Below are 13432 nucleotides of genomic sequence, written 5' to 3' on the forward strand. Positions count from 1 at the left end.
AGGCTCTGGGATGATCACCCTCAGCCTCTCCTTTGCTTGGTATTTTAGTGGGAAGCTGGTGTCTCCAAAGTGGAAGAATTTCAAGGGGCTGCGGCTGCTTTGCTGGGATAAAATCCGTCTCAACAATGCTATCTGGAGAGCATGGTACATCCAGTGTGAGTATGAGGTCCCAGACCCTGGGTCCTTCCTCCTACTGAATCTTGGGTGATGCTGTGTGGGAAAGGGGCAGGTGCTGGGGCAGCAGAGCCTCAGTCAGGGCCAGGAGAGGTGCTGGGATGTTTGCCCAGGCACCTTCCCTGTGCAGACAGGGAGCTGTGAGTAAAGCCTGACTGTGTTTTCCCCTGGGCAGATGTGGAACGGAGGAAGAACCCTGTGTGTGGCTTCGTCACGCCCCTGGAGGGGTCAGAGGCCGACGAGCACCGAAAACCAGAGGTAGCATAAGAGCCCTTGCAGCCCTATGGGTCAGGGACAGGTCTGAGTGCATGGGTGGGAGCTGGGGCCACCACAGGCGGCAGAGCCACCCAGCTCACAGCGTTTGCTATATTTGCTGGGGAAAGTGTTTCTGAAGTGGCCCAGGGAAACCAGCCTTGGCTGTGAGCTCACGGGAGCCGCTGGCCAGGAGCAGGGTGGAGGGCTGGCTGTAGGGCTGTCATGCTGAGAGGGCATGGGCCCGGGGTGGGGGTCGCATGGCTGTGACCCCCCTGTCATCCTGCCTCTGCCAGGCTGTCATACTGGAAGGCAACTATTGGAAGCGCCGCATTGAGGTGGTGATGAGGGAGTACCACAAGTGGAGGATCTACTACAAGAAGCGGGTAAGTGGCAGTGCCCCTGCTGCTGTCTCCTCCATGGTAGTGGTGGTGGTGCGATGGGCTGCTAAGGGCATCTGACACGGCAATCATAACTGCGAGAAGCGTGCTGACCTGGAACCGGCCATGGCAGGTTCTTGGCTGGTGCAGGAGGCAGAGGCTGGCTGCCACCAGGGTCTGTGCCGTGGCCCCAAGCCTGCCTGTGGAGGAGAGCTCTCAGGAGACCCTGGTCTCAGCAGCATGCAGAGGTGTGGCGTGCACTCTCGCAATCTGGCCCAGCATGACCCTGCCTTGCCTGTGGCATGATCTGGGGCTAGGGTTGCACTGGGCTGGGGCTTGCCAGGCTGTGGTTGGCAGCGCACCCATTGTGCACGTGCTGGGGTGGGATGAGCAGGGCCATGGCTCGCCCATGGCTCACCTGCTGGGCTGGGATTTGCTGGGCTGCGGCTGGCACCCACGGTTCACTCGTGGCTCACCCTGCCAGCACGTGCTGCCAGGCAGGCTCAGGCTGGCCCGGGGTGACCCCGGGCAGGTGCCCGCTTTCCCGGCCTGCCATCTAGCGGTCGCATGAACACCTCCATGGCCCTTGGCCGCACGCCACGCGGGGTGGAGCGTGATGCCAGCCTCCTCCCTGGCTGCCCGCTCAGGCCTGATAAAGCCCGGGGTGCTATGAGCCAGGGCAGGGTGCTGGCAGCCTCCACACCATGTGCACCACTACGCTGGGCTCCCACTGGTGCAGCAGCAGCTTGGCCGTTGGCATCACAGGGAAAGGCCTAGGCCCTGTAAAATAAAGGTGGATGCGAACTCATGGTGGCCTCAACCAGACCTCAGAGCGGGCAGTGCGCGGGGTCCTCCACACTCAAAGTAGGTGACCAAGGGGCATGAGGGCAGGGTCCAGGCTCTGCTCTGCTCTGCAGAGCTCCCCAGGGACTCCTGTCCTGAGCCCTGCCACCCCGTGCCCTGCCCCTAGCACCGCCCTGCACCCGGGGGTGCCAGCCCCAGTCAGGAGCAACATGCTGTGTTCTCCTTCCAGCTACGAAAGTCCAGCCGGGAGGGGGAGCTCTCCAGCCCAAAGCGGGTGAGTCCCCTGGGGAAGGGCTTGGTGGAAGGGGGGGAGTGGGGCACAATGTGGATCCCTGCGCCGGGCACTCTGGGAGAAGGGAGGGCGGAAGGCCCAGGGCATGAAAACCCCGAATGGGTATGGTGGCCTGCTGAGCAGAAGCACTTTGGATGCCAGGTTCTCTGTTCCAAGAGGAGCAACACACAAGCCTTGAGGTTCTGGGTTGATAAACACAGCAAGGAGTACGGGAGCCACCCAGGGAGAAAGGCCAGGGAGCAGGGCATGGGCCCTGCTCACAAGAGATGCCCACTGGGCTCCTTTGCTAACTGTCTCATGCAGGATGAGGATGTATGGAGGCCAACAGAGAAATGGTGCAACCAGCTCTTCTGCAATGTGGTGCCCATGCTGCTTGGGGATGAGGAAGAGGACCCTGGGGGTAGGCAGCACTTTGACTTGGACAGCTTCCTCTCAGACATCTCTGACACCCTCTTCACCATGACACAGACGCCTAGTGCCCACCAGGCGCTCCCAGAGGATGGTAGGTGCCCCAGGCCATGCTCTTACCTGAGATGGAGGACAAGGTCCAGGCAGACAGCATGCTCCATTGCAGACATTGCTTCCTCTTGGCTTAGCCCCTGAGTAGCTACTGTCTGTGTCCTTTGGACACGAGCCCTTGCAGCCCCCCAGCAGTGATCAGGGCTTGGGCACCCCTTCTGCCTGGGGCAGGAAACAGGGATGCTCTTGCCCTACAAAAGTGGAGCAAGGAGCTGCTAGTAGGTCTTTGTGGGACAGCCTGAGGCTTTCCCCAGGGAAGCTGGGGTGTGGTGCTGAGGGCAGTGTTTAACAGCAGTTAGTGAGCCCAGGGGAGGAGCCAGGTGAGCTTGCCTTCTTCCTCACCTCAGCAGAGGCCTGCAGGAGCACCTTGCTGTGCCAGACCCCCCCGCAGGACAGCTCTGCAAGGCCTGGGCAACCAGTAGGCAGATCCTGCTTGCCATAGCCTCTATTTGCTGTCCCTTCCTGGCCTGGCCGGGAGGGTTCCTCTGCGTCAGGCCTCCCTGTGGTGCCAGGGAGGTCCTATGCCAGGATCAGCTGCTCTCTGTGGTTCTTGGGCCCTGGATGAAGCCCTGGAGGTGCTGAGAGGCAGTACGCTGGGGACTGGATGGCTCTGGAGGCTGGGACTCTCCAGGGTGAGCACCCCCTCCTCTGCCCTTGTGCTGCTGTGGGGCACGGTGCTCTGATGTGGCATGATGCTAGGATGCCTGGGAAGGTGGTGGCAATAAGGCAGGCATGATGGGAGAGGTGGGATGAGCACTGAGAGGAAGGGGCCATATAGGCACAGTGGCCAGGCCCTAAGGCTGCAGCTCTGCCTTCTTCCAGCTTATATTGGGAATGCTGATATGATCCAACCGGACTTGGCACCCCTGCAGCCCAGCCTGGACGATATCATGGAGATCTCAGGTAGGAACCAGCCTGGATGCAGTGCAGAGTCCCAGCTGCGGTCAGCCCCCCGTACTCTGTCCCCCACAGCAGGGAGAAGTGGGGAGGCAGAGGGCTGCCAAGGCAGCAGCGGGGCCCCAGCAGCTGCTGCTGGGGCAGCCAGAAAGCACCGGGCACCCACCAGCATCGAAAAAAGCCAGACGCATGGGCCATGGTACTGTGTCAGGCTGTAGGGTAGGGGCTGTGCCGGGTACCCAGCTGTGCCCAGGGCAGAGCCATGGCAGGTCAGGAAGGGTCTGGCCAGAAGCTGTGGAAGGGAATTTCTTCAAACAGAGGGTCTTTCCAGGAGTGTGAAACCACCTATGTTTGGCTGCAGGCACAGCAAGGACAACTGTTCCCACAGGAAAGAGGAAACCTCTAGAGAGAGCAGGTTCTGCGCTGCCATGTCCCTCCTCATCATCACGCACACCTGCACCATGCTGGCTGATCCCAGCCAGCAGGCAACCCCGGGGGGCTGGCTTGGAGCTGGGACTCCAGTGCTGGCCAGTGCTACATCCCTTGGGGGCAAGGCACTGCCCCTGCCAACCTGACCACAAGAAAGGAATCTGGCACCGGTTCCAAGCCAGGCTGAGGGACCCAGGGAAGCAGGCAATGGCGGCATCTTCCCATGGGGCTGCCATCAGCTCTGCCATGCAGGATCTGCCTGCCACACAGGGCAGAGAGGCTCGGGGCTGGTGCAGAGAGAGCTTAGCATGGAGGCAGTGTGTGAAAGGAGCAGAGGAGAGAACTAGGAGCAACAGGACTATCACAGGGAAGGAGAGCTGGAAATGATGGAGGATAGGAGAGCAGATACCAGTGCCACACTGTGTGACCATGCTGGTGTCTAGCAGCCCAAGGGTCTCCTGGTGGCAGTGGGGGGGCACAGATTGCAATGTCCTTCCAGTCCCCATGTCGCTTCACGCAAAGCCAGCCCTCGTGTCCACCACAGACACACAGTGTCCATAAGCTCTGTTGAGTCAGCCAGGATGCATCCCCGTCCTGGCTATGCTCTGCAGTGCCCTTGTGGACTGTGCCAGGGCCAGGCACCACTGACACAAGCTGCATCAAGGATGAGCTCTTCTGCCTTTGAATGTGCAGGAGTTGGTGGCCTGGGGACACTTTGCAGGGTGGGAGCAGGTCTGGCCTGCCAGACTGGGTTCTCCTGGGTAGCCAGCAGCCTTGGGTGGCACCAATTTCTCTGGAGTCCTTGTTCAAGCTCTGTCCATCTCTGAGTGCCCTGTGAGCTGAGCCTCCTGGAGCTCCATGGCCAGGCTCCACTCCCCACTTCCCTCTGTTGAAGGAAACGAGTGTGCTTGCACCATACGGCTGCAGGCTGATGCAAGACCAGATGCTGACAGAAAACAGGGGACAGGCGAAGAGCCTGATGTGCCAGGCCAGGTGAGGGGATGCCCTCTGCCAGCACCATATGCTACCCCTGAGTGGATATGGTGGGAAGGCCATTACCAGCCTGTCCCAATGCTTTCCCTCCAGAGACCACGGTGGGGCAAGCCTGTTGGGGGACAAGCTCTGTTCCCACTGCTGGCCCTTTGCGTCCTGTCTCCAGGTGCCCCTCATGGGCATCAGTAACTGGGAGGTGGAACAGCTTCAAATGAGACAAAATGATATTTCACGAATGTCCCTTCCTCAGGAAGGCCCCTCATGGCACTGGGAAGCTGCTGCAGCCCTCTTCCAAGCAGTGTCTCATGGCAGTGGTGTCATGTCTGAGGCCCCACCACCTCTCCTTGTGGGCCTGATTGCAGTCCATGATGCCCTGGGGTCCCTGCCAGCACGGTTCCAGCATGCCACAGGCTGCTTCATGGTCAGCGGAAGGAGGTGGCAAAGGGCACTGTGGTGCCCATCTGGACAGATATGTTTCCGTGAGCAGCAAAATCTTTTTTCTGGAGAAAAGGGCTACATTTTGCACTGGGGTGTTGCCTGGAAACAGGGTGGGTCTCATTGCAAGCTACTAAATTGCAGGAAACCCTCCCTTCCCTTTTCTGCCAATGCCCATAGGCTCTGAGTTTGGGGTCCACTGGTCTAAGAAGGGTCCTGAGACCAGCTGGGTCAGAGATGGCACCCCATCGGTGACTTGCTTTGTGCCTGGCTGGAGAGATGTTCATGTGCCACTGAGCAGGGCAGCACCACACTGGGCACACTCCAGGGTGATGCACATGGGGAAAACTTTGTCCAGGACCTATCATTTCCTGGTACTTCGCGCAGAGCAGCTCAGCCTCACCTTGGAGAGCCCACAGTCCAGCGACAGCCGAACGTTGCGTCTGTGTGTGCAAGTAATGTGAGCATCAGCAGGGTGACAGGATGCGAGCGTGCCCTGGGATGTGCGCGGGGGTGCGCATGGGGCAGAGGTATCGGAGCAGAGGGGTGTGCACACCTTGCTTTGGGCAGTGCCAGGTGTGTGTTGTTAGGTGTATATGCACTGTGTGGAGGGCAGTGCGATCAGGGTGCATGGGGCTGTGGGATGCGTAGGGAGAGGACCCCAGGGTCCCCTTTTCAGGGAGGGGATATTGGTCATGAAGGCTGGGCGCTAGGTGCCAGATCTATGGGTGCCAGCTGGCCCCAACTTTTGTGGCTGAAGCTGCTTTTTCTAGCGGCATGCGCGATGGCTTTCTGTGACTCAGGAGTGAGGATCCCACCCAGCTGCCTTGGGCAGAGCACCGCGGTGTAAGCATGCGGGGTCAGCGCCTCAACAGCCCTATCAGGCCTGCAAGCTGAGTCCACACGTCCCATGGGCAAGGCGAGCAGAGCAGAACCGGGGCCCCAGGCCTCCTGCAGGGTCGCTCAGTCTGTCACCATGTGTGGTGGCTGTCACAGCGCTCGGTGCCTGTCAGTCAGCGAGTACAAACCAATCCCCAAATGAGGAACCATCTCGTGTCCTCAGCAAGTGCCAGAGAGCAGCGTGGGCCAGATGGAGAAGTCCTGATGGCAGAGGCAAGGGAACAGCCCGGCCTGGTGTCTGAGTGCTGCTGGCACCGTGCTCCAGGTAGGACATGCTCCGGGCACTGGGGCTCTCGGGTCCAGGCAGGCCAGCCTTGGGACAGCGTGGCCCCCTTAGCGCTGCAGGGCTCTCCCAGAGCCCCAGGGCAACACTGGAGGGTCCTAGGTTTGGGAATGGGCTCTGTACCCCCGTTCCCTCTGGAGAGTGGCCCCAGGCTTGCATTAGATGTCACAGACCTGGTGTGCCAACAGCACAGGCTCTTCTCACCCGGAGTACCAGCCCACCCCAGCCATGATGCGTAGCTCGGGAGTGGGTTGGGGTGATGCGACAGCAGAGAAGAGTGTGGGCAAGAGCTCTAGTGCGGGGAAAGGGCAGGAGAAAGGGAGGAGAGGGTGCCCAGACGCTCCCAGCCACTGCTCTGGGCAGCACCCATTAGCCATCCTCGCAGCATAGTCAGAAGCACAAGAGGAATCGAATCTGCAGAGCTGGGCACTAGAAACGCCTATAAATACATGCAGAGCTTCAGTGCTGGTGGCTCGGTCCCAGGCCTGGGGACAGTCTGGTGTGGGCACAGCGAAGGGCAGGGACATCTAAGGTGAGTTAGGCGCTCTGCCCTGGGGAGGGCTGAGACCCTGCCTAGCAGTGCTGCACCCCATACTGAGCACCAGCCCGTGGAGAGGGGCAGGAGATAGCTCTGTCCTGCTCCTGGCCATTCCCTGTGTCCCCAGCCCTGGTCCAGATGACACCGGGAGCAGGCAGGGCTCAGCTCCAAGGAGGAGGATGTAGCGTGGCCACTGGGAAAGGCAGTGGGGCTGGCAAGGCTCCAAGCACCTTGGAGAACATTTCCAGTACGGCTGCACTGGGCTGGTGCAGGCAACAGCTGATCTTCCGTCTTACCGCAGCCCCTAGCCTCGGGCTGGGAAGAGGCAGGGTGTCAGTGCTGCTTCTCACCAGAGCTCACCCATGCCTGTAAGCTGCCGTGGCATGGAGCCAAGCACCTTGCCCTGGCTGGGGCACGCGGGCTGCGACCTCCGTGTGGAGGGCTCTCAGGAGACCGGGAAGTCTCAGGGCTGAGTGGGGCAGCTCGGCAGCGACACTACCCCACGTCATACTACCGCTATCCTAGGCCAGCTGTGTGCTGTGTTGCATGGCAGTGCCAGGCTCCCCCGGCCCACTGCTGCTGTCAGTTGCCTTGCATCTCCCGCTGTTGGCACATTTGTCCCTCTGGCGTAGATTCAGAAGGGTCTTGGGCCCAGAAGTTCTGCATCTCCCAGCCAGGGCGCTCCTGGGCATGGGAGCCTGTGCGCCAGAGCTTCACGGGAGAGCAGAGTCCTTGCAGCCCCGCCAGTGCCCAGAACATGGCTGGGGAAGCAAAGGCAGCTGGGCACTGCCCTTGGTGCAGGGGGGCACACAGAGCGGCAAGCTGCCTGGAGGCAGAGATGTTCGTGCCAGCCCATATGGGCTGGCGTAGCGATGGAGGGACAGCCCCAGTGCTCCCAGCCAGGGTTACAAGTTCTCCTGTCCCAGGGTGTCTGCCCAGACAGAGAGCCCCTGCCAGGGGCTATCAGGCACGTTGCCGTGCCTTGTGTGCAGCCTGCAAACCCAGCTAGTGCTCCCGTTCCATCATGCAGGGAAATACCCTCCAGACACATCTCCTGGATGGGCAGCCCCGTGTCCTCTCCACAGTCATCCCCGTGTGTCCTCAACAGGGGATCCATCTCAAGGGCCCCAAGGGCAGCGGGTGGCCCAGGGTCATGGGGAGAGGCCCTCCCAATGGTGGCCTGTTCCCAGTACTAGCATGGACAGCGGCAGCTTCAGCTCTGTGCCAAAGTGTGTTTGGGGGCGTCCGACGCGCTTGGGGAAGCTTGTTTCACCAGGGAGGCAGCTGGCCAAAGTGTCAGGCCAGCACTTTTTGCTGTGGTGTCTGAGCCTGCGGAAAGAGCAGGGTTGTGGAAAGGGGACAGGAAGGGAGAGGGAGTCGCGGCAGGGTCACGGGGCTCGGCTTCGGGAAGGCCATGGGATGTGGTTAGCCACAGGCTGCACGCAAGGCAGCGCAGGGTAGGGGAGGCAGAGCCGGCAGGGTAAGCGAACGCGCCAGCCTAGCGCTGGCCCCAGCGGGACTGTCCCCCATGGCTCAGGGCCAGCGTGACCCAGTCTTCTGCGCTACCCCAGCCACAGCCTCGAGGCTGGCCCCACAGCTGCCCTGCAGCCTGGGTGGACTGATCCCAGTGGAAGCTCTGGCTGGTTCCAGAGGGAGCCAGGAGGCCACAAACGCCACGGGGAGCAGCCTCGTCCAGCAGAGCATGCGGCCCTCGGCTGGGTAGGGGCAGGTTGGGGATGGGGTCCCCACCCGCCCGGGTGGTGTCCCTGGGCGGGTTTTCCTGTCCCTCTGCATGTGGCAAGGCTCGCCCCGGGCATGTGGACTGCCTCTTCCCTCTCGGCATGTGAAACTCCAGCGTTTCACAACACAGCCACCAAGTCTGCCCACGGAGTCAGGAACTGCCCCAGCCCCGCAAGGTGAGCACAGGACTGGCAAAGCTCCACCCGTGCCGGCCACTGGGTAGGACTCCCCTCTGGCCTGCCCTGGGGTTTGTCACCCACATCTCCATGAATGGCTCAAGGTGCAGGGTCAAGGACATCAGTAGGGTTGAAGCAGCCCCGGCACCCACAACCCTTCCCACTGGCTGTCTGCAGTGGAGGCAGGAGCTGTGTGGATGAGCAGGCAATGCCTGGTGGCACATCCCCTCTGTGAGCACAGCACTGGGACCACTGTGTAAGCCTGAGTACCTTGAGGATGACAGGCATGCTGGCCCCAGCGAAGGGGCTCTGATCCCAGCCGCAGTACTGGCTCTGTGGCTCTCGCCTGACCTGGCAGCCCGGCCTGTGGTCTCCCAGCCTTACCGCCATGTATCAACCTATCTCCACTTTGCCCTGCAGATATTTTCACTAGCCACCGGCCACTGCCTTCGCAGACGCAACTGGGCTACCAGGAGCCACCCTGCTTCATGCCCATGGCTGAGCCCCTGTACAGCAGCGGGGGTGCCCTGCCTGCCAGCCCTGCCAGTGCCCTGATCGGGCCGAGGGGGCTGCCCGCCAGCCCCGATGCCCCACTCCCGCCCAGCAGCCTCCTCCAGGTGAGCAGGGCTCCGGCCCACGGCCCACGGCTGCCCCAGTGCCCAAGCCACCTCTCCTAACCCCTCTGTCTCTCTCACAGGCTGGCAGCACATCCCAGCTCAGCCTCCACGGCGCCTTCCTCAGCTCCGAATTCCCCCCGCCTCCACTGGCCTCCGACTTGCCTGGTGGGGCGCCTGGCAGCCTCAGCCCCGAACTCAAACACAAGCCCTTGCTCCAGTATGCGTTCCCCAGCAAGTGCCTTGGCATGGAGCCGTTCAGCCCCCCCTACTCCGCCCCGAGCCCGTCCCCCGGCACGCCGCTGCTGGGCCAGGATCCCCACTACCCCCCTGCCTCTGTCCCACGCGCCAAGTTCCCCTACCCCAGCTCCCCCGGCTCCTCACTCATCTCCCACTCAGCCTCTCCGCTCTCCACGCCGTGCTTTGCTCAGCATGCCCCAGGCATTGGCTACACCATGGACCTGATGCCTCCAGGATACCCAGCCCTGGCCGGCCCCCAGCACCTGCCCCACATGGTGCTGAACAGCCCCAGGTTTGCAATGCCCAAAGGACTGTCCCAGAGTGAGGGCAGCCGGCCAAAAGCAAAACCCAGCAGCACCAAGGTGAAAAGACCCCAGGGGCCCCCCATGCCACCACACTTGGCTGTGCCCAACCCCTGCCTGACCCAGCTGCTGACTACAGGTAACCCCCCCACGGAAGGAGACAGGGCGTGCAGGTGGTGGGGAGAGGGGGAAAGATGCAGCATGACACAGCTGAGCTGTGGGAGAAAGGGAGAGGGCCAGACCCTAGCTTCCTCCTTGGGAAGAGGACATGAGGGATGCTGGCCAGGGTGCATGGCTGGTCCTGGTCCTGGCTGTCCCTCAGTGAGGTGGGGAGTGGACAGTCAGTACCAAACAGCAGCAGGAACCCAGGAACAGTAACATGCCTGGATAAGGATCTCTGCACCATCCCCCTGGGCACAGCATGGCAGCTCCTCTGCTCCAGCTGTCCCCGTAAGGGGACACAGGGCCCAGCCAGACCTGGAGCTTATGCAGAGACACTGCTGCAAAGTCCTGTGTGTCACCAGCCTGGTCTCCACAGCCTGGACAGGCTGAGGGGCTGGCAGTGTCCCTCTCCAGCTTGGTGCCAGCATGTGCAATGTGACAGGCTCCACAGAGGTTTGTCATATGCAGCCCCATGCTTGGTCACAGCTTGCTGAGGAGAGGACCAGAGTCCTCGCTTGCACCAGGGGTCCCATGTGAGGACGTACCTGCTGCAGAGGGCAAAGGCACAGCTTCAACCTTCCCTGCGGCTTGGGCATTCACCACAGGGCAGGCAGGGAAGGGGCTGTAACAACACTGGTGCTTGGGACTGGTTGTCCCCGTGGGGCATGAAAAGGTGACCCAAGCACCAGTACTGCCGTGCAGCAATCTCCTTCTGCTCCCTGCCCTCTTGCAGCCAAACAGGAGCCAGCCCTGGATGCCCCGCGCACGCACACCGCTGGGCTCGTGCCCACATCACCTGCCTCCCCGGTAAGCACTCACCTGCCCTCTCAGGTTGGGAATTGCCCTCCCAGTTTGGGAATTGCCCTCTTGGTTGCTGGGGCAGTGGTAGAGCCACTCTATGGGGTGTGTGTGTGTGTGTGGGGGGGAATGGGACTCCGTTGGGTCCCCTTTGCAGAACGGGGTTGGACAGGCAAGGGGCAAAGGAGGGGTATTGTGGCCCGGGTGCCAGGGAAGGCTCGGCAGAGCCTGAGCAAGGCTGGAAGGGAGTCACTGAAGTGTTTTGTCAGGTAAAAGAAACTGGACAGACCTGGGGAACATCCCACTTGCAGGGACCTTCTCCTTGGAGATACCTCCCTGGGGGTTATAGGGCCTTAGAGCAGCAGGCATGGGGGTCTGCTCATGCACCTCAGGGGCTGTGTGGGACTGTACATGGTATCTTCACATGAACGGGGCGGCATGTCCTCCTTCCCAGTTCTGTTGCGGGTGTCCAGCTGTCAGTCCCCGGGCACAGACCAACCAAAGGGGCTCAGTGCCTTGGGGAAAGGTCCAGTCCGCAGTGTGCGTGGGGTGCTGGGCCCCCCTGACCTCTCGCTCCCTTCTGCCTTCTCTCAGCAGCACAGCGGTGTCTCCGACGTCCCTTCTGCCTTCCTGCCCAGAATGGCCCAGCTGAGCCCAGGACTGGCTCCTGGCTCCAGCCCCTCCCAGGCTGTGCTGGGCCCGCTGGTGGGCAGCCAGCCAGGCCCGCTGCTGGTCCCCAAGGTGGAGCGGCTTTCCCCCACGTTGGCCTGCGGTGAGTCTGGGGCCACCCTCAGACCAAGGGCATGGCCCACTTGGCCCTGCAGCAACGCATACTGGGAGGCCCACGGCACAACAGCACCCCGAGGACCCTCTGCAGTCCTGACCCAGGGCCCTGTGGTGGCCCCACGCAGCCAGCGTCAAGGGCCATGGATGCTTGCTCAGTTCACTGCCGGAGCTGGGAGCCTCACAAGCGCCTCTGTGCAGGGCTGGTCGTGGGTCTGGGACTATCCCAGACGGCTGCAAGTGCAGCACACTGCGAAGCCCCATTTGCTGCAGAGAGAGAGTCTGGACCAAATGCAGATCGTCTGTGGGAATGTTTCATTTCAGCTTAAATTCCAGTTAATTATAATTACCAAACTGAGCGTGGATGATTTCTTTTACAATTACCAAACTGAGTATTGAGGCACAGCCCCTTCACCTGCTTCACTCTTCACAGGCAAAAACAGAAGCAGGAAAAAGACAAAAAGGAGCAAAATGTCAGGCTGCGGTTTTGAAAACCCTGAGCTTGGTTTTTGAGTGGGAAACACCCTCCTTTCACTCACAGGAACCAGAGTGTAGGCTGGAAATCAGGCTCTTGTCTCATTTCCAATTTCACTTTGTCATTGCAGACTACAGCCTTTCAGCCTCCAGGACATTCTCCTGGCAATTTCTGCCCTCAGAAACACTGCAAATTCAAAACGTCATGCCCCAAATGTTCTCATTTTCTGAGCAATTTGTAAAATGAGTATGATTTCCTGGGTGGAATGGAATGAGAAAAGGCAGTAAGAAGTAGCTGGATGCAAGATCAGAGGGCCCCATCAGCTAAGGAGGGTTGGCTACCCCTAAGCCAGGATTAGCGGTGCAGACTGCTCCCCTCTGCTCACCCCAGAGCCAGCGTGGGGGCCTGACGCTAGCCACCATCAAAAGGGAATGCTGCTGCTGATGGTCTCCCCAGAACATCTCGTTTTGTTTTCCAGGCAGTGACTGGCCCAAGCCCAGCCAGACCTCCCCAGGACCCACCGGGGGGCTGAGCCCTGGCATCTCACTGCACCACCAAGCTCCCCGCCGGGGCAGGCCTGAGTCCAGCAAGGTAAGGCAGGAGCCGGCACTGACCTCTGTGTGGGGGGGACCAGCAATCTGTGCAACCAGCACCCCCTTCCCTACTGACCCCCAAATTCACCCCCATCTATTGCCTCTCCCTTGCTGTGAGCACTGGGCCAGCCCATCACTGATGTGGTGGGAGGCACAGGGCCCTCCCCGCTGTCCCCTGCTCGGAGGTGCCTGACTCTGCCTTTGCCCACAGATGGAGAGCCGTCGCATCACGCATATCTCCGCTGAGCAGAAAAGACGTTTCAACATCAAGCTGGGCTTCGACACACTGCACAGCCTGGTGAGCACGCTGAGCACCCAGCCCAGCATCAAGGTGAGTGCGCAAGGCCGTGTGGGCTGGCCGGCTAACCCCGGGCACACAAGGACAAGGCATGTCACCAGGGGACCATGTGTCCCAGTCTGCATCAGCATGCAGGGCTCCAGCTGCCATTCTTGCACCCCTCCTGCCCTGCACTGTCACCCTGTGGGGCAGCCAGCAGGGCTGGGAGAGGGCAGCCAGCCCAGGCCAGCAGCAGTGCAGGGGCGATGGGTCCACGCTGGGCATGTGGAGTCTTGTGACAGTGGTCTGGGATTGTCTTGGAAGCAATGCCAAGGCTTGCCAGCTGGCCATGAGGCACACGGTGCTACCAGACCCC

General features: G+C 61.2%; 1 protein-coding gene across 3 annotated transcripts in view; it reads left to right on the forward strand.

The window, feature by feature from the left end:
- MLXIPL (MLX interacting protein like) overlaps nucleotides 1-13432 on the forward strand; it is a 28677-nt gene that overhangs the window by 11793 nt on the left and 3452 nt on the right. For 2 of the 3 annotated variants that reach the window (XM_064523504.1, XM_026110904.2), the window contains exons 4-15: nucleotides 49-155; nucleotides 350-432; nucleotides 723-812; nucleotides 1840-1884; nucleotides 2206-2404; nucleotides 3244-3324; nucleotides 9233-9429; nucleotides 9510-10107; nucleotides 10864-10937; nucleotides 11523-11700; nucleotides 12665-12777; nucleotides 12991-13110. In XM_064523504.1, coding sequence (XP_064379574.1) covers nucleotides 49-155; nucleotides 350-432; nucleotides 723-812; nucleotides 1840-1884; nucleotides 2206-2404; nucleotides 3244-3324; nucleotides 9233-9429; nucleotides 9510-10107; nucleotides 10864-10937; nucleotides 11523-11700; nucleotides 12665-12777; nucleotides 12991-13110 — 1885 coding nt within the window. Of the gene's footprint in view, nucleotides 1-48; nucleotides 156-349; nucleotides 433-722; nucleotides 813-1521; nucleotides 1671-1839; nucleotides 1885-2205; nucleotides 2405-3243; nucleotides 3325-9232; nucleotides 9430-9509; nucleotides 10108-10863; nucleotides 10938-11522; nucleotides 11701-12664; nucleotides 12778-12990; nucleotides 13111-13432 lie in introns of those variants that run through there. The other variant, XM_064523505.1, reaches the window with a different exon arrangement.

Source organism: Dromaius novaehollandiae, chromosome 19 (genome assembly GCF_036370855.1).
Source record: "Dromaius novaehollandiae isolate bDroNov1 chromosome 19, bDroNov1.hap1, whole genome shotgun sequence".
Taxonomy (NCBI): domain Eukaryota; kingdom Metazoa; phylum Chordata; class Aves; order Casuariiformes; family Dromaiidae; genus Dromaius; species Dromaius novaehollandiae.